Consider the following 25,933-nt stretch of genomic DNA (forward strand, 5'->3'; position numbering starts at 1 on the left):
TGGGCAGCTGGATGTAGGCTTGTCGGTGTTGCTGAACACACAATAGGCACTGCCTGTACCCTCTTCAGCTATGGCCAAATTCAAGATTAAGCTATCATCGAAAATAGACTCGGAGGCAGATGGTAATAAATAGCTAAAACGCATAATAAGTCTTGAGTAAGAGCGCAATGTTAAAATATATGATGTATTTACACATTATTTATACATGGCAGCATGTGGAAGGTATCTGACACTACACCGCTAGTTTTAGCTAATCAAGCCTAGCAGCAATCGTCAAGGGAAATCAATGATATAAAGCATGCTTGCCAACTATGTAACAGTAGCGGCTTAGCTCTCCTACTTCTACTTAGCTCTTACCGAAGCTCTTACATTTTATTGCACACTTAAGTTGACGATGCCCAGCCGCAGGCTAGGTGAACGTCACATTTCAGCTGCCAAGATTGTGAGCTAACTTACTGTAAATGGAGGAGAAATAACATAGCCTTGGCATTTGATCCTCCCTCTAGCTTAGCCGCTTGAGATATTATGCATGCCTGCGGTATTTCACACTGAAGAATTGATGGCAATGTTCCAGGGTATGTCATGTTGTCCTGTGTTATCCTTGGCACATAATGTCCATTAAGCGTTGTCATAATTCTTATCAAAGCTTTCTTGTAGGTTCACGTGCATCCAACCTCTGCATCGCAGCGAGAAGGGAAAGGGACTCAAACACTGTCAAACTGATAGGCATGTAGGGGGTAGACATGCAGAAGACTTTCAGAATAGGGGAGCATCAACTGGGAATCTTGGCAGCTCAGGCTAAGGTTGAAAACACCAACTGTGGACCTTTGTACAGACGTAATATCGATTCCACTAAGTGGCAACTGAAATGGTTCGCTCTGCAACACAACCTTCTTTATTGTTATGATGCCGAAGGTAACAACAAGCTGAATGGCTGTATCATACTTGAAGGATGTTTTGCCGAGGAGATCGTGTTAGCAGCAGTAAAAGGGAGGAAGCAGGTGAGTATTAACGATAGAGTCAGCTCTGAACTAGGTTACAAGTGCAGACGATTGCACAATGCATACTATATATGTGTGTTCACACGTATGAGCCTTGCAAGAGATGGACAACTTCTGAATTTGTTTTGAAGACAAGAATAGCAAACTTCGATGTAGGTTGTTAAGTTTTGGAAAGAAAGGATCTGCGAGGGTAAAGTGTTTACAATCTCCAATAATATCAGCTAAACCTTCCTCAAGATGAGAATTAGTAAATTCGAAGATATGTGCTCTCCTCATCAAACCTCCAAAATAAACAAACTTGAGAATCATGGATTCTGTCAAAGATTGCCTCCAGCTCCGTGAACAGTGATAAAACACGACAGTGTCATACAAAGAATCGTCAGCTCTTCTCACTAGTTAAACTTAATGAGTTAAAAGTTATTAATTTTGTATTGAACAATGAAAAGTGGACAGGATATAGTGGACAGGATATCGTGGACAGGATATAGTGGACAGGATATAGTGGACAGGATATATTGGACAGGATATAGTGGATAGCAGGATATAGTGGACAGGATATAGTGGACAGGATATAGTGGATAGCAGGATATAGTGGACAGGATATAGTGGATAGCAGGATATCCTGGATAGCAGGATATAGTGGACAGGATATAGTGGATAGCAGGATATCCTGGATAGCAGGATATAGTGGACAAGATATAGTGGACAGAATATAGTGGACAGGATATAGTGGACATGATATAGTGAACAGGATATAGTGGACAGGATATAGTGGACAGGATATAGTGGACAGGATATAGTGGACAGGATATAGTGGACAGGATATAGTGGACAGGATATAGTGAGCAGGATATAGTGGACAGGATATAGTGAACAGGATATAGTGGACATAATATAGTGAACATGATATAGTGGACAGGATATAGTGGACAGGATATAGTGGACAGGATATAGTGGACAGGATATAGTGGACAGGATATAGTGGACAGGATATAGTGGACAGGATATAGTGGACAGGATATAGTGGACAGGATATAGTGAGCAGGATATAGTGGACAGGATATAGTGAACAGGATATAGTGGACATAATATAGTGAACATGATATAGTGGACAGGATATAGTGGACAGGATATAGTGGACAGGATATAGTAGACAGGATATAGTAGACAGGATATATTCACAGTCTATTTAAACAGCAATTTCTTTGTTTATTTTGTTTATAAAATATTTTAAGGAAAAACATTTTGTGAACAAATTGTGAGGTTCAACATAATAATGATTTGAACCAGAGGTGGTTTTATTAGCGGCGTTCTAAAGTATGTTTCAGGCATCTATTCTCGGGAAGTTACACATGTATTTATGTTAGGCGCAGCACGTAAACTGTGAAACATGTGAAACATTGGCTAACTGTTACTTAACTGTAGCTACTTCGCAGCATTCTCTCACCTTTTTCTGAAAGTTTCTCAGCATTTTCTTAAGCAACATACTCAGTAATATTATCTCGAGCTCTCGAGCAGGTACAACACTACACTGGGTAATGTTATAGCTTTTCTTAGCACTGTGAGCAGCAATGGGATCTGATTGTGTGTAGGATTCAGCAGTTTAATACTTTTAATTTTGTAGGCCTGTAAATGCTATGGTACCTACTTATTAAATGTTTTGCTGTTGAGATGACCTTGGGATGACCTTGAGATTACCTTGAGATTACCTTGAGACACTGTTCACAGGTCATCTATGATTTTGTTGAATGCTTTGTCGCATCAAAGCAGTACTTGGCTAAGGCAAAAGGTCTGGCCTCTATCTTGTACTCGCTGTCGTATAATGTGGCTGTTACCAACAATTACCAATGTTACCAACGGTTACCAATGTTACCAACGGTTACCAATGTTTACCAATGTTACCAACGGTTACCAGTGTTACCAACAGTTACCAATGTTACCAACGTTACCAACATTACCAATGGTACCAACGGTTACCAATGTTACCAGCGGTTACCAATGTTACCAACGGTAGCTCAAATCTTTTCTTGAGTGTTTAAAAACTTTGGAAGTAAGAATTATGTCAAAAGGTTTTTTGAGCATATTGAAGAGAAATGCCTAAACTTGTTGTTAGATGGATCAGTACATGGCAAGTTAGTTAAGTTTAGTGATAAGTCACATCAATAAATATACTAAAATAAAAATAATAATTTAAGGTGAGTCTTTAAAAAGGTCATGTTTATAATATTGTGACTAACTTGAAACATATTTTACCTTGGGCTAAATAAATTAACTCACAAATGAAAGATTTTCTGCTGTGTATTGATAGCAATAGTCAGTATGATTGACAAAGATTGAACAATTAACTTTCTCTAAAATTATAAAAACCATGAAAAATATCTCTATTTTGGCTGCTTTTAAAAGTAGACTCGAGTAGGGTAGGGAATAAGGTCTTAAGTTTGCCGAGCGAAAGTGTAAGCGCTGGTTTGCTAGTTGTCGCTAGTCTGCTCCCTACGTGTCATGTATCGCAAATCTTTGTGATCTACTTTCATTACAGAGTATTTTGCTACTTTGAAAGACTGTAAAATCGAGACTTTTTCATTTCAGATCAAAATTCATACTTGGAGAGCTTCACTAATTTACGCCACCCAAAAACAAAAGCTCTGTCAGTAATTTTTGCCAACAATGGTATAGCAAAAACTTCAAACTGCACCCATTTGATGGAATGTTTTGCAGTCTGCTAGCAGCACTACTTTGGTGACAAGGTCAATCACTACCAATATCTTAAACCGTCTTTTTTATTTAAATTTGAATGTCAGTAGCTGACTAGACAAGGCCTATCAAATTCAATGACCAAGCATGCTGGAATTAGGAAGAGAAAGATTAAGCAAGAATTACTTAAAGGTTGACTTGCAATAAAATTCACATTACAGTTATTTGATATGAAAAGATTCACCATGTCTTACTGTGTTGTGTTGTAGGTGCAAAATATGTGGAAATGTGATTACAAGCTCTTAAAAGCTAAAAAACCAACAGCTAATCGCAGCCACACGAGACCACCGTAGTTTGGATTCTCTTTCCAAAACGGCTCAAGTGTGACGTAGCTGTGGTAGATGGTTTCTGTTTACACTTTCATGCAACCTTATTCGTCGAAATATTTTCACAAATATACTTCATGCATTCAATAACACCATGTCTATTGTTCTTACGCGTCTGTTTTATCGTCATTGTAATGCTGTCACTTTCGGCAGTGATATCTTATAACTTACCGTAAAAATTCGTTTAATTTTTTAGCCTTAGCTTGAAGGAGTACATATCATTGTCTGATAATCATGACGAGCCTGTTGGTCACTTGTGATAATCGAAAAGTGCTGCAGAAATTATTTGCGAAGTATTGAGTCACATGATCAGATTACGACTTGCCGATTAGACCAAACCGAAACAAAACTGTAAAGTAGCGAGCATCTATATTTGATACGGGGTCTTCGGTAAAACCCGAAGTGTTTGTCATAAACTAGTGTTACGATAAGTTTTATATTGAGCTTTTTATTGGCCTTTCAATTCACGTGAGAACATCACGTGACAAGACAATAAATAAATTTCATGACTACGTCAGAGCAATGAAGAGATTCCAATCTACGGCGGCTTTTCGTTTTTGAGCTTTTAAAAGCTTGTAATCACATTTCCACATATTTGGCACCTACAACACAACAAAGTAAGGCACAGTAAATCTTTTGATGCCAAATAACTGTAATGTGAATTTTGTTGCAAGTCAACCTTTAAACCATAACTGCCATGTAGGCCTACAACTTTTATTGGTGTTTCTAGGTAAACCAGAAACGCTTATTCCAATTTTGTACTCAAAATAAAGGTTTGTCCACTAACTTGGAAAGTCATGAAGGCTTTTTTGAAACACTTCAATATTCGTCTCGAAAACAACACAATCGACACAACAAGCTCGCCCATAAATATGTAACGTAGCCTAGCTTTTTCGGAATGGAAGTTAGGGATGTTTAGTCTGGTTTAGAATGATAGAGATGGGTGTCTTAAAACCCATCATTATCTAAATTCCGCCTTTAAAATAATCTCAGTCTTTTATGAAAGGTATATAAACTATTTAAAATGACTCATAGCTTGTTACAGGATGTTTACTAGGCTGAACGCCAAGAAAATGAGCTCCAAAAAAGCATGGTTTTATCACAAGCTAGCGTTGTTATCGAGCATTTTTGAGCTCATTTTTAAATATGCAATATTAAATAGTTTATATACCTTTCAGAAAAGACTGAGATTATTTTGAAGGCTGAATTTAGATAATAATGGGTTTTAAGACAACCATCTCTATCAGTCTAAGTTGGACTAAACATTCCCAATTTCCGTTCCTAAAAAGCTAACGCATGTCACATATTTATGGGCAGAACTTGTTGTGCCAATCGTGTTGTTTTTGAGACTGGTATTAAAATGCAGTAAAAAAGTCTTCATTACTCTTAAAGGTAGTTGACCAATCTTTATTTTGAGTACAAGATCGGAATCAGCGTGTCTGATTTACCTAAATGTGCGATAAAAGTTCTACATGGCAGTTATGGTTTAATACTTATATTACTTGCCTGCATACTTGCCTACTTACTTTCTCACTTACTCACTCACTTACTTGCTTACTTACTTACTCACTCACTTACTTGCCTACTTACTTACTTACTCACTCACTTACCCACTCACTTACTTACTTACTTCCTTACTCACTTACTCACTGACTTACTCACTTACTTACTTACTCACACACTTACTTACTTACTGACTTACTTACTTACTTATTCACTTACTTACTCACTTACTTACCCACTCACTTACTTACTAACTCACTCACTCACTTACTCACTCACTTACTCACTTACTTACTTACTCACTTACTCACTTACTCACTCACTTACTTACTTACTCACTCACTCACTTACTCACTGACTTACTCACTTACTTACTCACTCACTTACTCACTCACTTACTTACACACTTACTTACTTACTTACTCAATCACTTACTTACTTACTGACTTACTTACTTATTTACTCACTCACTCACTTACTTACTTACTCACTTACTTACTCACTTACTTACTTACTCACTTACCTACTCACTCACTTACTCACTTCTTTACTTGTTAACATACTTACCTAGCCTACTCACTTACTTACCTGCAATTTTAACATTGCGTGCAGTCCTATCCTGCAGCTTTTCTTGCAGTCATAATCCGCCATGTTTCCGAACTTCTGCAGAAATGCCGTAACTACCATATGCATTACTGTCTTTCGTGGAGAGTGCCATTTGAAGTTCCTCTAAACTTGGTGTCATTCTCTTTGTCTGCAGTGATCACTGGGAATTGTTTGAGTACATCTTTAACTCCAGTTTTAGGCAAATTTAACAGCTGGTCAAAGTTGTGGGCAAAGCAGGAGAATGTCTCGTCTTTGCCTTTCAAAACTGGAGTCCAATCCTGAGCAAAAGTTGAGCTGATCCTCTTCTTTGAGGTCCATAAACCTCCTTTGCTCTTTTGTTAAAACTTTTCATATTATTTGTGTTCGAGGCTTGGTGGCTCAAGGCTTGTTGGTTGAGTTCGAGGCTATGTATATATGTATATAATATATATATATATATATATAATATATATATATATATATAATATATATATATATATATATATATATATATATATATATATATATATATATATATATATACACACACATATAGTTAGTCTAATCTCACATAGGTTAAGTGGATGTTGAGCTGGGTATCTCCATCACCACCTTTACCTGTAAGTCAGCATTTTTGTTCTCTTGTCTCTAGAGTAACAATAATAATAATAATGATAGTATAGATAACATAGATATATGCATAGACATAGACATAACAGCAAAAAGCTTTGCATTCCTCTTTTTAACCCTTTAACCAAAAACTCCCTGAGAAAGGTGTTTTGTAAACTATGTTACTGCACAATTGTGAGCGAGGGCTTGGTTGGAGATGTGATAAATTAATGCTGCCACCACTTAAAATTTCTCTATTCAATTTTTCGCCATGTTGTCGGTGAGGCATGTAAAGTACCGTTATTACAAGATGTTGTTTGTATCATTTGACCACACAACAAGCATTCTACAATAGAAATACTCTATAGGTTTTATATAGTCTCGATTATAGTAAAGTCCTTGCATCTAGAATAGTGTTGGTTTATTTGTAATTCATATATTGTTTCTTGTTCTTAAATGTTCAAAGACATTTTGGTTTATGACAAAGCAAATAGTTAGATTTTTCTCCAATAATTGGTAAATAGTTATAGAAACAAAACTGTGATTTAATTTTATTTATAGTTTGAGTTCAACTTCGACTTTTCACCATAAAAAAAAGAAGACAGAAAAATGATTTTAGCATCTTCTCGGTCTGTGACTGCTGTCCGTTTAATGACAGCGATAGTCAAATACACCGCTTGACAAGAATGCTATACATTTCTACATAGAATGGGGTCCTGCAATATCAAAATTGTTTTTTCATAGAGCATAGATTCTTATTAAAGCCGTTCTTTTGCGAAGTCGTACATTGCTTACCTTAACTTGCTTGCTTCGACAAGAGAAGGTTAATAGATGAAAGCCTCATATTCCAGTTCTTCTCAGGTTCTATCTACCTTTTATCTACCTTCTATCTAACTAGCTTCTAGTAGCTTCTACTAGCTTCTAGCGACTTAACGACTAACAAATAATAAAATAATAAAGATTTATGTAAAGTTGAAGCTAAAGGTGTAGAAATTTTGTAGTATGGATTCGCTATCTATCTGTTGAAAGACCAGAGCAAGCTCTTTGAACTCCGCACAGAGACTGAAGGTGACTTGAGAACATGGCTTGAATGCCTCAATGAAGCAAGGTAACTCCTGTTGATTGATCTTAAACTTTGGAAAATTTTTGTTAGCTAGAAAATAATAATAACGTTTCGACAGTAACTAGGCTATGTTTTATTAGCGTATCAAATTTTTATGAAAAAAAAAGAAACAACTTTTAAATATTTTCGTTATTTGTATAGAATTATTAAAAGAGCAATAAGTTGGTTTGTCAAAACTTCACCTAGTCATGTATGTCTAAGGTGTGAGTGAGCAGTGCACAGAATCTAACAAATCAGTCAAACTCACTGACATGCTCTCGTGCTAGACATTACTAAGCCAGTCAAACAGGTAGTGAGTGAGCAGTGCCCAGAGTCTAACAGATCAGTCAAACTCACTGACATGCTCTCGTGCTAGACATTACTAAGCCAGTCAAACAGGTAGTGAGTGAGCAGTGCCCAGAGTCTAACAGATCAGTCAAACTCACTGACATGCTCTCGTGCTAGACATTACTAAGCCAGTCAAACAGGTAGTGAGTGAGCAGTGCCAAGAGTCAAATTTATTGCCACAAAATAGTTTATACTTGTTAGGCCATGCTTCGAAGATCCTGCGACAAATTTCTGGTGTCTGATAGGTGGGCAAACTTGACATACTGAATTAGGTATAATGTACAGCGACTAGCATTCTATATTCTCAAGGTATGCGAAACTTCAAGAAAATAAGGAGCAGTTGGAACAGAAGCACCTGCACTTGACACAAGTTCTCGAAGCGGAGAGTCATGCCAAGTGGCACAGCATGAGGCAGATTGAGGAGCTGAGTGAAGAGAATCAGAAACTCAAATCAGAGGTTAGTTTTATGCAAACTCTCATATTGTTGTTAAGTTTTCCATAGCTTTAGCGTTTTCTAAAAACACAACATCCATTGACAGCAAAATGTTTTAATAAAAACATAATTTAGTATGTTTTGTGATCAGAAAAACAAAGTGCTCATTTTTAAACCGCTCTAAAGTCTCTTTTGTAATAGAAAAGTACAAATAGCTCTTAAATAAGACTTGACTCAATAGCAATAAAATGTGGATTGAAGGTTGACTTGCAACAAAATTCACATTACAGTCATTTGGTATCAAAAGATTCACCATGTCTTACTCTGTTGTGCTGTAAGTGCCAAATGTGTGGAAATGTGATTACAAGCTCTTAAAAGCTCAGAAATGAAAAGCTGCCGTAAATTAGAATCTCGTTATTTCGATGACGTAGCCACGAAATTTTGTTATCGTCTTGTCACGTGATGTTCTCACGTGAGTTGAAAGGCCAATACAAAGCTCAATATAAAACTTATCGTAACACTAGTTTATGACAAACACTTCGGGTTTTACCGAAGACCCCGTATCAAATATAGATGCTCGCCACTTTACAGTTTTGTTTCTGCCTGATCTAATCGGCCAGTCGTAATACGACATCATGTGACCCAATACTTCGCAAATAATTTTTACAGCACTTTTTGATTATCACAGGTGACCAACAGGCTCGTCATGATTATCAGTCAATGATATGTACTCCTTCAAGCTAAGACTAAAAAATTAAACGAATTTTTATGGTAAGTTATAAAATATCACTGCTAGAAGTGACAGCATTACGATGACGATAAAACAGGCGCATACGAACAATAGACATAGTTTTATTGAATGCGTGAAGTATATTTGTAAAAATATTTCGACGAATAAGGTTGCATGAAAGTGTAAACAGAAACCATCTTTCACAACTACATTACATTTGAGCCGTTTTGAAAAGAGAATCCAAACTATGACGGGCTCGTGGGGTTGCGATTTCTGTTCGTTTTTTAGCTTTTAAGAGCTTGTAATCACCTTTCCACATATTTGGCACCTACAACACAACAGAGTAAGACATGGTGAATCTTTTCATATCAAATAACTGTAATGTGAATTTTGTTGCAAGTCAACCTTTAAACATATTTCAGAAGGTTTGTAAAAATGTGCAGAACAACATGATGAGCAGAGCAGAACAGAACAGCATAAATGAGGCCATCAGTGAAATTGAAGTAAAGTTGAGCCATTTTGGCTGCCATTTTGGCTGACATTTTGGCTGCCATTTTGGCTGACATTTTGGCTGACATTTGACTGCCATTTTGGCTGACATTTTGGCTGCCATTTTGGCTGACAGTGACAGATTTAATGTAGAAACTATTTTTCTTTTCCCAACCTGGTGTTTGATCAACATTCATTCATATTTATTCTATTGTATTACTAAGTGAGAGTATCAACACTTATTAACACTTGTTAACACTTAATAATGTTTATTAACACTTATTAACACTTATTAACACTTTTGAACACTTATTAACACTAGTTAACATTTATTAACATTTATTAACACTTATTAACACTTACTAATGTTTATTTACAATTACTAACACTTGTTAACACTTCTTATCACTTATTAACATTTATTAACACTGATTAACACTTATTAGTACTTATTATCACTTATTAACTTTTATAAAGAAGGAGAGATTGTTGCATTTGCGTGCTACTAAAAATTAAAAGAAGAGACCTGCCAGTTCCTTAATAAACATGACGAGTTGTAGTGCTAGTTTAAGAATATATTTTAGCTTACTTTAATAATAGATGCTTACTCTGGCTCTGTGACTCATTATATGGTAAAATCTTATGACTTATAATCACAAAATGTTCCTGTAGTAGATAATATCTACTACAGGAGCATTTTGTGATTATCAGTCATTATACTTTTATATACATAGTCATTATACATTATACAAGGAATAATTATACATTATACAAGGCTACCAGAATATGTGAAACCAAAACATTCCTTTGTTGTTTAATTGTTTAATAACTGAGATAACATGAAACAGTTAACATAACATAATATGAGATAACATAACATGAGATAACATAACATGAGATAACATAACTGAGTTAATCACTCTTCTTATAAATATCTTTTTAACAACAACAACAACAGAAACTTTAAGAATGAAACGTGTTATCTTTTTGATTTCTGTGTGTTGGCCTGAAAATAATTCTAAAAAAATTTCAAGTGTATGCTCTCTAGGGCCAGACGCAAACAAAAATGCCAACAAATTGTAGTGTCAGCATTCATCATTTTCATATACAGTCATACTTTTCTGCTTAACTGTGACATAGTTGTAGGCTGCTTTTGTGAATTACATCTAAAGAAACAGGATGTCAACATTATTTATTCGTGCAATTCTTAAATTTGATATCCGCTTTCAATTATATTTTACTCTCTTAAAGTTATATGAGAAGACTTCTGTTGAGCATAGTTTACTGTTTATAAATACTCTACCTAATTTTTTGACCAAACCAATCTTAGACTGTTTTAGTTGTATTCTTGCACTCCATGAATCAACTAGTCCTCATTCGAACTAGCATACAAATAAACTAGTCTACAAATAGACTAGTCTACAAATAAACTAGTCTACAATTAAACTGGTCTTCAAATAAACTAGTCTACAAATAAACTGGTCTACAAATAAACTAGTCTACAATTACACTAGCCTACAAATAAACTAGTCTACAATTAAACTGGTCTTCAAATAAACTGGTCTACAAATAAACTAGTCTACAAATAAACTGGTCTACAAATAAACTAGTCTACAATTAAACTAGCCTACAAAAAAACTAGTCTACAAATAAACTGGTCTACAAATAAACTAGTCTACAAATAAACTGGTCTTCAAATAAACTAGTCTACAAATAAACTAGTCTTCAAATAAACTAGTCTACAATTAAACTAGTCTACAATTAAACTAGTCTAAAATTACACTAGTCTACAAATAAACTAGTCTACAATTAAACTGGTCTTCAAATAAACTAGTCTACAATTAAACTAGCCTACAAAAAACTAGTCTACAAATAAACTAGTCTACAAATAAACTAGTCTACAATTAAACTAGTCTAAAATTACACTAGTCTACAAATAAACTAGTCTACAATTAAACTGGTCTTCAAATAAACTAGTCTACAATCAAACTGGTCTTCAAATAAACTAGTCTACAAATAAACTAGTCTACAAATAAACTAGTCTACAAATAAACTAGTCTACAAATAAACTAGTCTACAAATAAACTGGTCTACAAATAAACTAGTCTACAATTACACTAGCCTACAAATAAACTAGTCTACAATTAAACTGGTCTTCAAATAAACTAGTCTACAATCAAACTGGTCTTCAAATAAACTAGTCTACAAATAAACTAGTCTTCAAATAAACTAGTCTACAATTAAACTAGTCTACAATTAAACTAGTCTAAAATTACACTAGTCTACAAATAAACTAGTCTACAATTAAACTAGTCTTCAAATAAACTAGCCTACAATTAAACTAGTCTACAATCAAACTGGTCTTCAAATAAACTAGTCTACAAATAAACTAGTCTTCAAATAAACTAGTCTACAATTAAACTAGTCTACAATTAAACTAGTCTAAAATTACACTAGTCTACAAATAAACTAGTATAGACCCTGTTGTGTAGACATATAGACCCTGTTGTGTAGACATATAGACCCTGTTGTGTAGGCACATAGACCCTGTTGTGCAGACATATAGACTCTGTTGTGTAGACACATAGACTTTGTTGTGTAGACACATATACACATAAATGTATTCGTTAAGCATTTCTCCAAGATTATGTTACAAATGATACGGTGCAGAATTTAAAAACGATTATTTACAACTTCCACTTTACATAAGTCTTTGTTGTAAGAGATGTTGAAGTAGTTGTAGTTATGATTCGGTGATGAGATGCCTAACAAATTGGGCAGGTGATCATCATTCTTGCACATTATAGCTAAGAAGGTATAAAGCTGAAGTCGTTAATACACAGCGAGAGGAATCGACTGAAATACGCAAAATTAAAAAGGTAAGCTGTATGTCGCTAGTTTATACCAATATGCGAACAGAAGTGTGTCATCTTTTGACATAGGAACTTTTCAGTTTTCTGTTGATTGTTTTTAATAAATCATACTTGTTTATATTAGCCTCAGGATTGCAGTGTTAAACCTATCACAGACGAAATGATCGCAAAGGTAACTGGCTGTCATTGCTATTGTGCCATCTGTTCTCGCAGTTGATTAGTACCCTATAGTAATCGTAGACCTGCAGTTTTATGAGTAGAACTGTGAGAGTTAGCTTCAATTTTTGATATGAAATATAACACCATTTAGATAAATGCAATTTTTACTATTTAGGCTATTATAAAACCTGCTATTAGCTTGCCCTCATTATTATTGTTGTTGTGCCAGCTGGACACCTATAGTAGCTGATAGCTATTGAGTCAAGTAGAAGCTCTGCCTAGTTAGATATGTTTGATGCTAGCAGGTAGATGTAGTCTAGATAAGAAGGTCAAGGTCACTTGCAGCAAGCTTGTAAAATATTGATTAGTATGTACCATGACTATGTTGAAGATATACAATCTCTCTTGCTTTGTGCGAATGATTCTGTTCTTGCTAGCAGACATGTGGTACTGTGGCTAGCTATGCTAAATTTACTTTCACTCACACCATCTTAATGCTTTGCTTTTAGTATATTGTATATGATTTTGCCAATAAAGTTTTGAAAAGAATATATATCTCTTTGACATATTTTTTACTAAAAGCTTATTTCAGTCAGCAATTAAATCAAACAATATTTGAAATATGTCTGTCACCTATTTTGGCATTTGAGCTTTCCTTTGCATCCATACAGTATAGCTATCACACTAAGTCAGGGTTTCTATTGCAGTAAGATTAATTAGTATGAATTTACCCTTATATGTATTATCTCAGCATTTATAAATAGATATTTTAAAGGTTTTTCATGTTGCGATCATACCCGCTAGTTTAACTCTGTAATATGACTAACTTTGATGCACCTTTTTGCAGGTATATTAGTTATATATACTATCCTTTTAGCACAATTTGAGTCAACTAAATATACTTGCAGTGTCTAATATGATTGCAATTGATATCTAGACTGTAAAGTTTTCCTCAGAATAATAACACTGATTGCATCCAACTAAGATCACATTCAATTGCATGATTCCCAGCATCAGTTGACTGTGATTGCCGTCTCTATCAATAACGTGTCATCATTAGTTTAGCCCTACTTATCTATGTGTCTCAGCACGCTCTAACGATTTCTGCCAACATTTCTTCTGTATCGTACTGCTGACATCTGTTTGAGTCTATTCAGTTATATTTCAGAGTTATCTACCCCGTTTAGACATTACTAGTTACTGATATTTATCTGGCGAGCAAAATAAGCACATTCTATCCGGCTAAATATTTTAGGAGCGCTGATTAGCCATTATTTATTTTCTGCAGTCCTCTTAGTCTGTCTTTATTTAACTAGACCTCACACACTGTCAGTGATGTGAGGTCTAGACATAACTGACATGTGACCTCACACAGTGTCAGTGATCTGAGGTCTAGACATCACTGACATGTGACCTCACACACTGTCAGTGATGTCTAGACCTCACATCACTGACAGTGTGTGAGGTCACATGTCAGTGATGTGAGGTCTAGACATCACTGACATGTGACCTCACACACTGTCAGTGATGTGAGGTCTAGACATCACTGACATGTGACCTCACACACTGTCAGCGTTAAATCTGAATAGCACTGCTGGTCTAAAATAATTAATTACCAAACGAAGTCAAATTTCATTATACATATTGTATTGTACAATTGTATTCTATTTGGTGAAAATAAAAGTTACTTCAGAATGGTAGACGACTATTATCTTATTTGTTTCTTTCAGCCTAGTGGAACCAATGGCTACTCTAACAAATTTTGATTGTATCGAAAATATGATTGGCTTAGTTTTTTTTCAACTCCTAATTTAGAAATAAGTTTGTCCTGAATTCTAGGTCCAAAGTTTTTTCCGAGGATGGCTTTGCAGGAGACGATGGAAACAAATAGTAGAGCTTTATATAAAGTCACCTCATGCAGAGAGCATGAGAACAAGAAACAATGTGGTCTTTGGTAAGTTAATATTAACTCTGTATGCAAAGAGTATGACAACAAGGAACAGGTTGATCTTTGGTAAGTTAGTATTAACTCTGTATGCAAAGAGTATGACAACAAGGAACAGGTTGATCTTTGGTAAGTTAATATTCACTTTGTATATAGTGAGTATGATAACGGAAAACAGTGTGGTCATTGGAAGTCAGTCGGTAGATTGACAGTCCAACTTGACCAAGGCCTCATCGAGGGCAAATTCCATTATTTACTATGTAACTGAAGCAAGGACTTCTAGCATGAGAACTGCTCTTTCTAACACCAAATGAACAAGGTTCGAACCTCAGACCTGTCTTATTGTTAGAGAAACTGTTTTTCTATAATCATCTCTATGGCAAGTAGATGTAGGTGTGATTGTTGCCTGGAATATTGCTTGCAGGAATAATCATCTCTATGGCAAGTACATTGTAGATGTAGGTGTGATTGGTGTCTGGAATATTGCTTGCAGGAATAATCATCTCTATGGCAAGTAGATGTAGGTGTGATTGTTGCCTGGAATATTGCTTGCAGGAATGGTAGAGGACGAAGAAGAGTATGTGAAGAATATATCAACTTTAGTAACATGTTTTCTGAGGCCATTGAGAATGGCTGCTAGCTCAAAAAAGCCCCTCATTAGCCATGATGACGTGAGCTCTATATTCCTCAACAGGTCAGAGAGAGGGCTAGTGGTTATAATGTGCATTGAAAAGTTGGTAGCTGATATGGCCTTTTGAACTAGAAGCAGTTGTACCCATTTAGTATTAACGGGTATTGTTTGAATGCCAGACGGTGAACAACTGATACAAACACTGACGAGAACTTGCCTCCATTTTACTAACATTAAAAATCAGTTTCACGCGGCAAATAGTTTATACAGCAAACAGGAAAACTCTTCTGGGAGATTGTTCATACTCTAGTTACTGTTGAATTCTATGTTTGAAGGATTACCATTGCTCTTCGTTATTTTCTGTTTCTATCACAGCTCTTTATGGAATAATTTCATTTCTGTTTCTATCACAGCTCTCTATGGAATAATTTCATTTCTATTTCTATCACAGCTCTCTATGAAATAATTTCATTTCTATTTCTATCACAGCTCTCTATGGAATAATTTCATTTCTATTTCTATCACAGCTCTCTATGGAATAATTTCATTTCTATTTCTATCACAGCTCTCTATGGAATAATTTCATTTCTATTTCTACCACAGCTCTCTATGGAATAATTTCATTTCTATTTCTATCACAGCTTTCTATGGAATAATTTCATTTCTATTTCTATCACAGCTCTCTATGGAATAATTTCATTTCTATTTCTATCACCGCTCTCTATGGAATAATTTCATTTCTATTTCTATCACAGCTCTCTATGGATTAATTTCATTTCTATCACAGCTCTCTATGGATTAATTTCATTTCTATTTCTACCACAGCTCTCTATGGATTAATTTCATTTCTATTTCTATCACAGCTCTCTATGGATTAATTTCATTTCTGTTTGTATCACAGCTCTCTATGGATTAATTTCATTTCTATTTCTATCACATCCCTCTATGGATTAATTTCATTTCTATCACAGCTCTCTATGGATTGGTTTCATTTCTATTTCTATCACAGCTCTCTATGGATTAATTTTATTTCTGTTTCTATCACAGCTCTCTATGGATTAATTTCATTTCTGTTTCTATCACAGCTCTCTATGGATTAATTTCATTTCTATTTCTATCACAGCTCTCTATAGATTAATTTCATTTCTATTTCTATCACAGCTCTCTATGGATTAATTTCATTTCTATTTCTATCACAGCTCTCTATGGATTAATTTCATTTATATTTCTATCACAGCTATCTATGGATAAATCTTATTTGTATTTTTATTACAGCTCTCTATATATTATTTTCATTTCTATTTCTATGACAGCTACCTATGGATTAATTTCATTTCTATTTCTATCACAGCTCTCTATGGATTAATTTCATTTCTATTTCTATCACAGCTCTCTATAGATTAATTTCATTTCTGTTTCTATCACAGCTCTCTATGGATTAATTTCATTTCTGTTTCTATCACAGCTCTCTATGGATTAATTTCATTTATATTTCTATCACAGCTCTCTATGGATTAATTTTATTTCTATTTTAGTGAAACTGTTTTATTCCTACATCAAATATTCCTCAAAGGCCTCACTGCTCGTGTTGATAACTGGCCCACTCTGGTCATTGGTATGTCCACTTCAATCACTTATCATACTATATAGGATTTCATCGGCCAGTGATTTAGGATTGGTCTGAGATGTTGAAGGAATTCAAAAGTACTCATAAGGCACTTACCGTATGAGTTTTGTTCTTGCAATCATATACATACCCATAGGTATGTATATGACAATCATATACATACCCACAGGTATGTATATGATTGTCATATACATACCCATAGGCATGTATATGATTGTCATATACATACATACATACATACATACATACATACATACATACATACATACATACATACATACATACATACATACATACATACCCATAGGTATGTATGTATATGACACCAAGATTGCAATGGTCCACCACCTATAATTGTTACATATCGTATAGTTATAAATGGATGAGGCATACGATAACGTACAGAATGAATTTATTCGCAGAGTTATATTTCGCGAAAATTGTCTTTTCATGCATATTCGCGGATGAATTTATACGCGGCTGAAAACTGCCACTCTCTAGGGAAAGTTAACTCTATTGCGGCTAGTAATAGAGTTATTCCTACGCATGCGCACACCACGTGTTCCGATTTATATTTGGCTTACAACTGCGAGGCGATCATGCTAAGCTACAGTAAACAATTTTTGCTGCGTCCAGAGGTTTTCACGAATATTCATCTCTTTGGAGGCCTTTGATAAGCCAACAACTTGTGGTAAGTAATGAGTTTTTTACATTTATTAAATTAGTTGAATTTTACTTTGGTTCTTCGGTAAAACGCAATACTTATTTTTTCCATCCCTATCGCTTCATTATTTGTTTTAGTGTGAGAGAGAGATTTTTCATCATACACCGAAGAACAATGATTGCAAGGGTGGTAGATGTCATTCTTAGAAGATCACCAATCATTCAGAGAGGTCTGGAAATTGAGGTTGAAGTGGCCGCAGCTACTTACGAGGAGAATATATCTGCTTTTAAAAAAGGAACAAAAACGCTTTTACGAGCACAAATCTTTAGCCAACTGGCAGAACTTTGCAATAGTAAGCCACGAGGAGAGTTCTGATGATAACCTCTTACCAGCCATATAGTAGCGAGAAAATCGCCTTCAACATCTACCCAAGATAGTGACAGCAACAGAGCTGCTATTACCAAAATATCTAGTCAGAGAGCACCATTACACGCTAGTATTCACATATCAAGAGTACCAGTTTAATTTTATCGCTAGACAACCGCCATAGACAACTGTTTATATTTACTCCATTCATTGTTTGTAAACTTTTATTTGTATTTGAAATATTTTGTAATAAATTATAATATATCTATACATGAAATAAAATATACTAGAAATTCCACTGTCATACAGCCCACGACCAAAGTGATATTGGAAAAAAGAAAGGGTACTGATGGTTGAGAAATGCAATATTAGCAGTCAAATAGGATAACTGCAATGGTAGCTGTAATGTACTGGGTGTTATTATATACAACAAATAGTAATAATGAAAGGAAAAGATTATATGTTTATATCTCTCCTCCTGCAAAAACAGAAATGCAATATTGGCCAATATTAGAAGTAAAATGCATTGATATTATTAGAATAACCAATATTATTTATATAGTAATAATAAAAAACCAATGCACAATTTTGTTTACATTTCCAAACGGCATAGCTAACAATATCACGAAGTTGTGATATTTATATAGATTTTTAGAAAATCTGTACTACGTAGTCATTGTCCTGTAGTCATCCAAACTTATAATTAATAATTGCAATAATCTCATTTGAACCGTTAGAAAAAATATCATCGTCATGCCTTTACTTACACTGCGTTAGATTTTTAGAAAGTCTGTACTACGTAGTCATTGTTCTGTAGTCATCCAAACTTATAGTTAATTATTGTTATAATCTCATAAGAAACGATAAAAAATATCATCGTCATTTGCTTGCCTTTACTTATACTGCGTTGGACATCAGTTAGAATGTGAAAGTATTTAAATGTGTTGGCAAATGAAAATGAAAAAATTGAAATCAGCAAAAATGAAACGATTTCTGTACTCCTATGTTAATGGCCAAAACCTTCGGCAATTCGACAATGCTATAGACTGGTGAAAAGTGCACGTTATCTTTTCGTGAAATGCGCAAGACATCGTCATACTTCATCGTTCTGTTATCACGATGAAGTATGACGATGTCATACTTCATCGTGATGTCATACTTCATCGGCGTTTTAATTTTCGGTCTTAACTTTTATTAAACCAAGCTTTTCAAGTGTTTTGTGGCGATTTTCGTTGAAATTAATCTGTCTATTTGTGTATAATCCGATCAGATGGGTAAGTTTTAAGATATTATCGAAGGTTTACCAAGACTTGGTAACATATTTAAATAGGTTTAAATGTGCTTTGTATCGTTATTATACTTTAACGACTTTACATTCCGATGCTTAAATTTTTTGATGAAATTTCTTGACGAGGGTTCGTCTCATTTTTGATTAATAATTTTCGTAAGTTGTGTGCGCATGCATTTATCATAAAACTCCCACACTTCCGCTCCGCTCGTGTGGTCGTGGGATAATTTAATCATGTTTGCCGCAGCGATATCAAGGAGTTGTTGTCGATGAAGGGGTCTAGGTTGACTGGTTGCTTCTCTGCCAATATTCCTGCCTTGATGAATATTACTACTTGTCTCTAGTTTTCGTAATTGGAGTAGGTTGTTTCATTCTCAATCTGCAGTAAACACAAAAAAGAAAAAATATTAACGAGTTTTAAAGAAGTACAAAAACAATAGCTGAAGTATTTAATGAAGGCGATCAGTTTTTAAACAAAAGAATTAACTAATGCAGTTCATTATGGAAAAACGTATCTGCACTGCAAGTTAAATACATACCATAATGTCCAGATCAGAATCATGATCATCCTCAACTTTGGTATTAGAGATTGATGGAGTAGATTTTAATGTAAAAAGACTAGGAGTGTGGCAGATTTGCTACTACCCATATTATACAGTTTGGTTAATGTGCATGCTTACTCATATTCTTAGTCAACCCACACGTAGTTTATCCTTATATGGTCATTATTACCATATATAGCCATTATGCCCTTACATGGGCGAGCTGCTCGCTTGACATAACAACCTATGTAAAGGAATGCATAGCCCGCATTGGGGGCAGTTGTTCGTAGGATAGCAAATACAATTATACGCATATACACACTCTCTTCATTTCATGCTTGAGCAGTCAGTAAAAGAATTAATGCCTGATAGATGACTAGTATAGGCATCATCGGTTGTCTAGTTGACTACGGGGTCAGTAGCTAGTGTGCTCTGACGGAGACAACCTAATCACAGAAAGAGAGGTTGGCCCAAGCTAATCAGACAGTGGACCTTAGGGTTGACATAGTCTTCCATTATCACAGATAATTATAGTGAACGGCAAGATTAATGTAAGCCGACCCGCGAGGTCGCCATTAAGTACGCTGGTAGATCAAAACCAGTACACTGGTGGCAGCCGTGGGATCATCTGACCATGCCTGGAAGGCGGTCAACTAGGAATGAGGCAGCTGAGGCTCATCTCCATCAAGCTGATCAGTATGGGCGGATGACTGACGCCATAACGGAGGCTTTACAGCAACCTCGACAAGAGAGAGACTTCAAGCCCCTTAAGTTACGTTGGAAAATGTCCTTGTAGCCCTAAAGGAGCTGACCACCTTGACGACAGGACTGGCAGTCAATGGTAGCCAATCCAGAGGCCAAGGTCCGACTACTCCAGAGCTGCAGCAGATCAGAAGGGCGACCAGCTGTTGAGAATGTGGAATAGTCGGACATGTCAGGCGACAGTGTCCTCTGATGGCAGCTACCCAGCCAGCATGAAACCAGCAGCAGGGAAACGGACATCGTTCACAGCAGTAGGGGGACATACTGACTGTGGACCCGCAAACCAGAGAAAACCACCCTGGCAGATCCCACGTCGGACAGGTTGACCTGAGACTCCCCATAGGTCAACCTCAGTCTTACTACAAAACTCTTTTGACTTACTAGCTGAGCAGCAAACAGAAGAAACTCAAATCCCAGACCCAGTGGTTACAGAAAAGCCCCAGACAGGGAGACGGCGTAAGAGGTGGCAGCACACCGGTCGGACGACCCAGCAGGTCGGTCCTAAGAGAGTGGCTGCAGACACCCTTTGGAAATCGTACAGTAGTAGCTATTTCTTACCTAGGAAGATTATGGGCCGACCTGCTCATTTCCTGATAGACAGTAGATGCACCTCCAACCTACTCAGCCCTCATGTCTCTGACCGGCTTCCAGCGGGGTTGAAGGCTCAGTTGGTAGAGAGAACAGACTATGGCACGATTGCTGATGGGTCTCACCTAAACTTTCATGGCATTTTGACCGTACCCATCCGAGCCAGAAGTGTACAAGTGACTGTATCACTTCTTGTATGCCCCTTGAAAGAAGTTGCCATCCTCGGGATGCCATTCTTGACAGACCAATGCTGTGAGATGAAATTCAAGGAATCCACATTGGTAGTAAATGGTCAGAAGCTGACCTGCATAGATCGAGACGATCGACTCTTGGTGAGCAAGATGCAGGTTGTCCATACCATGAAACTTCAATTTCGGTCGGAGATGGTGGTTACATGCCGCATCACGACCCACACATACCAACCCTTAGGAATGGTAGAAGGATCAGAAGATTGGTACATAGCGGCTGCCAGCCTCCACCTACCTGACGAGAAGGGAAGAGTTGCCCTGCGTTGTTTGAACCCTACAGACTCTCCTGTACAGGTAGCGTCAGGAACCGGGATTGGCAGCTACACAGGAGTTGATGATACTGAAATTGACCAGCCCTAGACGGAGGGGGCCCAAAGGGAACAAGACCAAGCCAGGATATCCGGCCCGACCAAAAGGTGGCATATCATGTGACAGGGCTGTATAGCCAAGCTATAGTGCACTGCAGGGGTGACTATGACAGACAACAAGTAGCTAGGCTCCTTGATCAGTATGCTGATGTCTTCAGTAAAGGAGATGGAGATGTGGGTCGGACTACATTGGTCCAACATGAGATACCCACGATAATGGATGCTCAACCTATTCGGCAGACCCCATACAGGGTTGGCCCTGAGAAGGAAGCGAAAATAGATCGGCAGGTCTCTGAACTGGCCAAACAAGGAATGATAGAACAGGCACATGGAGCTTGGAGCTTTTGTGTAGTCCTGGTCAGGAAGAAGGATGGAACCTGGAGACTGCATTGATTATTGGAGGTTGAATGCGGTCACTAAACAGGACGCGTATCCACTTCCTCGGATCGATAACAGTCTGGATGCTCTGTCAGGTAGCAAGTTGTTCAGCACTCTCGATTTGATGAGCGGCTATTGGCAGGTACTCCTGTTGCCGGGAGCTCAAGAGAAATCAGCCTTCATCATGAGAAGTGGGCTTTGGAGATGGAAAGTGCTGCTATTCGGGCTGACGTCGACCCCTGCCACGTTTCAGAGGCTTATGGAGCGAGTGCTGCAAGGGCTCCACTGGAAGACACTCTTGCTGTATCTGGACGACATCATAGTCATGTCAGCCGACCTCCAGAGTCATCTATTTAGGTTGTCAGAAGTATTAGACAGGCTTCGACAAGCCGGCTTGAAACTGAAACCATCTAAATGTACCCTCATGCTGACAAAAGTGAAGTACCTTGGGCATGTGGTGAGTTCAACTGGTTTAGCCACAGATCCGGAAAAGGTGGAAGCGATCCACGAGTGTCCAGAGCCAACTGATGTAACTCAGCTGAGGGCTTTCCTCGGCATTACCTGTTACTACCATCGGTACGTGCCCGACTACGCTTCGGTTGCCAAGCCCTTGTCACTACTCACGGCAGAAGGGTTCACCTGGAAGTGGGTTCAGCCAGAACAAGAAGCTTTCAGTCATCTCAAGTGGCTCTTGACACATGCCTTTGTACTAGGCTACCCAGATCCGACTTTAGAGTACATACTTGATGCAGATGCCAGCAACGTCGGAACTGGGGCTGTATTGTCTTAAGTCTAGCAAGGACAAGAGCGAATTGTTGCCTATCACAGCAAGACACTCTCCCCTGCAGAGAGAAACTACTGTGTCACGAGGCGAGAACTTCTGGCTGTGGTATTAGCCATGAAACATTTCTGGCCCTATTTGTACGGTTGGGAGTTTGTCATCAGGACCGTCCATGCTTCTCTAGTCTGGCTGCACCGGAGGAAGGAACCCTCCTGTCAGATAGCTCGGTGGTTAGAAAGCTTGTCAGAACACAGCTACAAGATTGTGCACCGAAAGGAAGAGAAGCATGGAAATGCTGATGGCTTGAGTAGACAACAATGTGAAGACTGCAAGCAATGTACCTCAATAGATAGACGAGATGGTGGGCCTACCCGCTCAGCGATCTGTAAAGAATTACAAAAGGGGATGATTCCTCCAAGTCAAGTACCCACAAGAAACCTTGATGAGATTGAGTGTCCATTTCTGTCCCGAAAACCCCAGAGAAGGAGGAACCAAGCAGTGGGCATCTCGGCAGATGAGGAAATCGACCAGGTTTGACCCAACAGCGGGCCTTGGAAAGACAAGGAGGCCGGCCCCAGGTCAATCCAAGAGGTCGACCCTAGTGTAAACAAGAAGGTCAACCAAGGCTTAGGTCAGCGTCCCCCTATTAAAAAAAAACGGCCTCCCGTACAGACGAAAGCTGGTGAAATTGTTGCACTACAAAAGAAAGCTGAGACGGCAATCGGGAAAATTTATCAGGCAGTGTTGACTGGCAGACTCATAGATGCCTAAGTTTTACAACTTGGCGACCCAGAGTTGAAGAGACTAGCCAACATGTTTTTGCAACTACGGATCGATCCCGACGGGGTCTTGACAGCAACAATTTCAGGAAGCGGTAGAAGCAAAGCAGTCACCATCTACCCTTTACCTGTGCGGCAAGACCTAATCTGGGAGACACATAGACAGGCCCACAGGGGCATAGATCGGACACTAAAAAGGGTCCAGTTGGACTGGTACTGGCCAGGGATGACCAGTGACGTACGTCGGACAGTAATGTCCTGTGAATTGTGCCAACAGGCCAAACATGGCACAGGTGCAACAACCTCCAATAGACAGAGGCTCTACGCTGGTCGACCGTGGCAAAGATTGGCTGTAGACCTGTTCGGACCCTTACCCCTAACAACTCGAGGAAACATCTAGGCTTTTGTGATGATCGACCACTTCACTAGGTGGTCGGACGCCATTGCAATCCCAGATGCCACCGCGCCTACCGTGGCCAGTACGCTAAAATTAAGGATTTTCAGTTATTTCGGATTGCCATAAATAATCTATACTGATCAGGGGGTCCAGTTCAAATCTGACCTATTCCAGGAGCTGTGTCGACTTTGGGGGGGTCGAGAAGTCAAGGACGACTCCATACAGGCCTGAAGGTAACGGTATAGTGGAACGGAATAATAGAATACTCGGAGACTCCCTGTGAGCCCTCCTTACTGGAAGAGGACAGAAGGAGTGGGGTCTCGTGTTACCACATTTAATGAGAACACTGACGGAGATTCCCCATTCAGCTACCAAAGAAACTCTGAACTACATGATGCTCAGTCGGAAGTTGCGCCTCCCTGACCAACTCCAACATGGGAGTTCAGTGGAATCTTTTCAGAGTACGAATGAGTACGCTATTGCAATCTAAGATCGGCTTTTACAAGCCCATGAGATTCTCAGACAGAGGCAGTTAGAAATCGTGGCTGAAAACACCACTGAACCACCACTGTTCAAGGCTGGCGACGTGGTCTGGATGACCTGCAGACGTCGACGGAAGGGGGAGAACTCCAAATTGTCGGCCAAGAGAGTTGGGCCTTACCGGGTAATCTAAAGCTTTCCAAATCATACGTACACAATCAAACGCCGGGGACAGCGTTCTGTACAGTCTGAATACTGGTTGAGAGCTTACAAGCCATGCAGTAACTACCATAGAAGAGCCTCAGTTTTGCTTGAGCCTAGTAGAATACCTAATATGCGTGGAGTAAAGAAAAACCACAGGAAAACTTATCCAGAGCCCATCTTAGAAGGTGAAAACACAGAAAAGACAAGTTGGAAAGACAACTCCGAATGTGACGATGGAACCTTTCCTAGGGGAATTTTAGACAACCCGGAAGGCCGGCCTTCCAGTGAACAAAGTCGAGATACAGAAAACTGCACTCCAGCAACAGCAGAAGCAGGGGAGTTAACTGCCGACCGACAGCCGGATAATGCTAGCAGACCTCAGAAGAGTAAGAACCTGCCTCCGCACCTGCGAGAGTATGAATTGAACATTATCCAATTAAACAATCCGGGAGCGATGATGTCATTGGCAGCGGCTAGTTTGAAATGTGCTTCCATGCCCTAGTCATTCAGTCAACACCAGCCGCATACTTAAAAAAGCTGGCCGACCAGCAAGAGGCCAGACCGTAACTGCGACAGTAACAAGTGGTTTAGACTCATTTCCTTCTCTATTTTATCACCTCATTATTATTCGTTTTTTTATTTTTTTTATATATAGACAGATAGCCATCTATAGGGGCGGCATATGTGGCAGATTTGCTACTATCCATATTATACAGTTTGGTTAATGTGCATGCTTACTCATATTCTTAGTCAACCTACAAGTAGTTTATTCTTATATGGTCATCATTACCATATATAGCCATTATGCCCTTACATGGGCGAGCTGCACGCTTGACATAACAACCTATATAAAGGAATGCATAGTCCGCAGTGGGGGCAGTAGTTCGTAAGATAGCAAATACAATTATACGCATATACACACTCTCTTCATTTCATGCTTGAGCAGTCAGTAAAATAATTAATGCCTGATAGACGA

At 37.9% G+C, this 25,933-nt stretch overlaps 1 protein-coding gene across 1 annotated transcript in view; it reads left to right on the forward strand.

Moving 5' to 3' along the window:
- The first annotated feature begins 743 nt into the window (after positions 1 to 743).
- The window catches only part of LOC137385680 (ras-specific guanine nucleotide-releasing factor 2-like), a 72,460-nt gene continuing 47,270 nt past the window's right edge, over positions 744 to 25,933 (forward strand). The window contains exons 1-7 of the mRNA XM_068072204.1: positions 744 to 1,001; positions 7,777 to 7,883; positions 8,535 to 8,682; positions 12,685 to 12,756; positions 14,749 to 14,863; positions 15,410 to 15,548; positions 17,021 to 17,100. Of these exons, the coding sequence (XP_067928305.1) occupies positions 744 to 1,001; positions 7,777 to 7,883; positions 8,535 to 8,682; positions 12,685 to 12,756; positions 14,749 to 14,863; positions 15,410 to 15,548; positions 17,021 to 17,100 (919 nt within the window). The remainder of the gene's footprint in view (positions 1,002 to 7,776; positions 7,884 to 8,534; positions 8,683 to 12,684; positions 12,757 to 14,748; positions 14,864 to 15,409; positions 15,549 to 17,020; positions 17,101 to 25,933) is intronic.

Source organism: Watersipora subatra, chromosome 1 (genome assembly GCF_963576615.1).
Source record: "Watersipora subatra chromosome 1, tzWatSuba1.1, whole genome shotgun sequence".
Classification (NCBI taxonomy): domain Eukaryota; kingdom Metazoa; phylum Bryozoa; class Gymnolaemata; order Cheilostomatida; family Watersiporidae; genus Watersipora; species Watersipora subatra.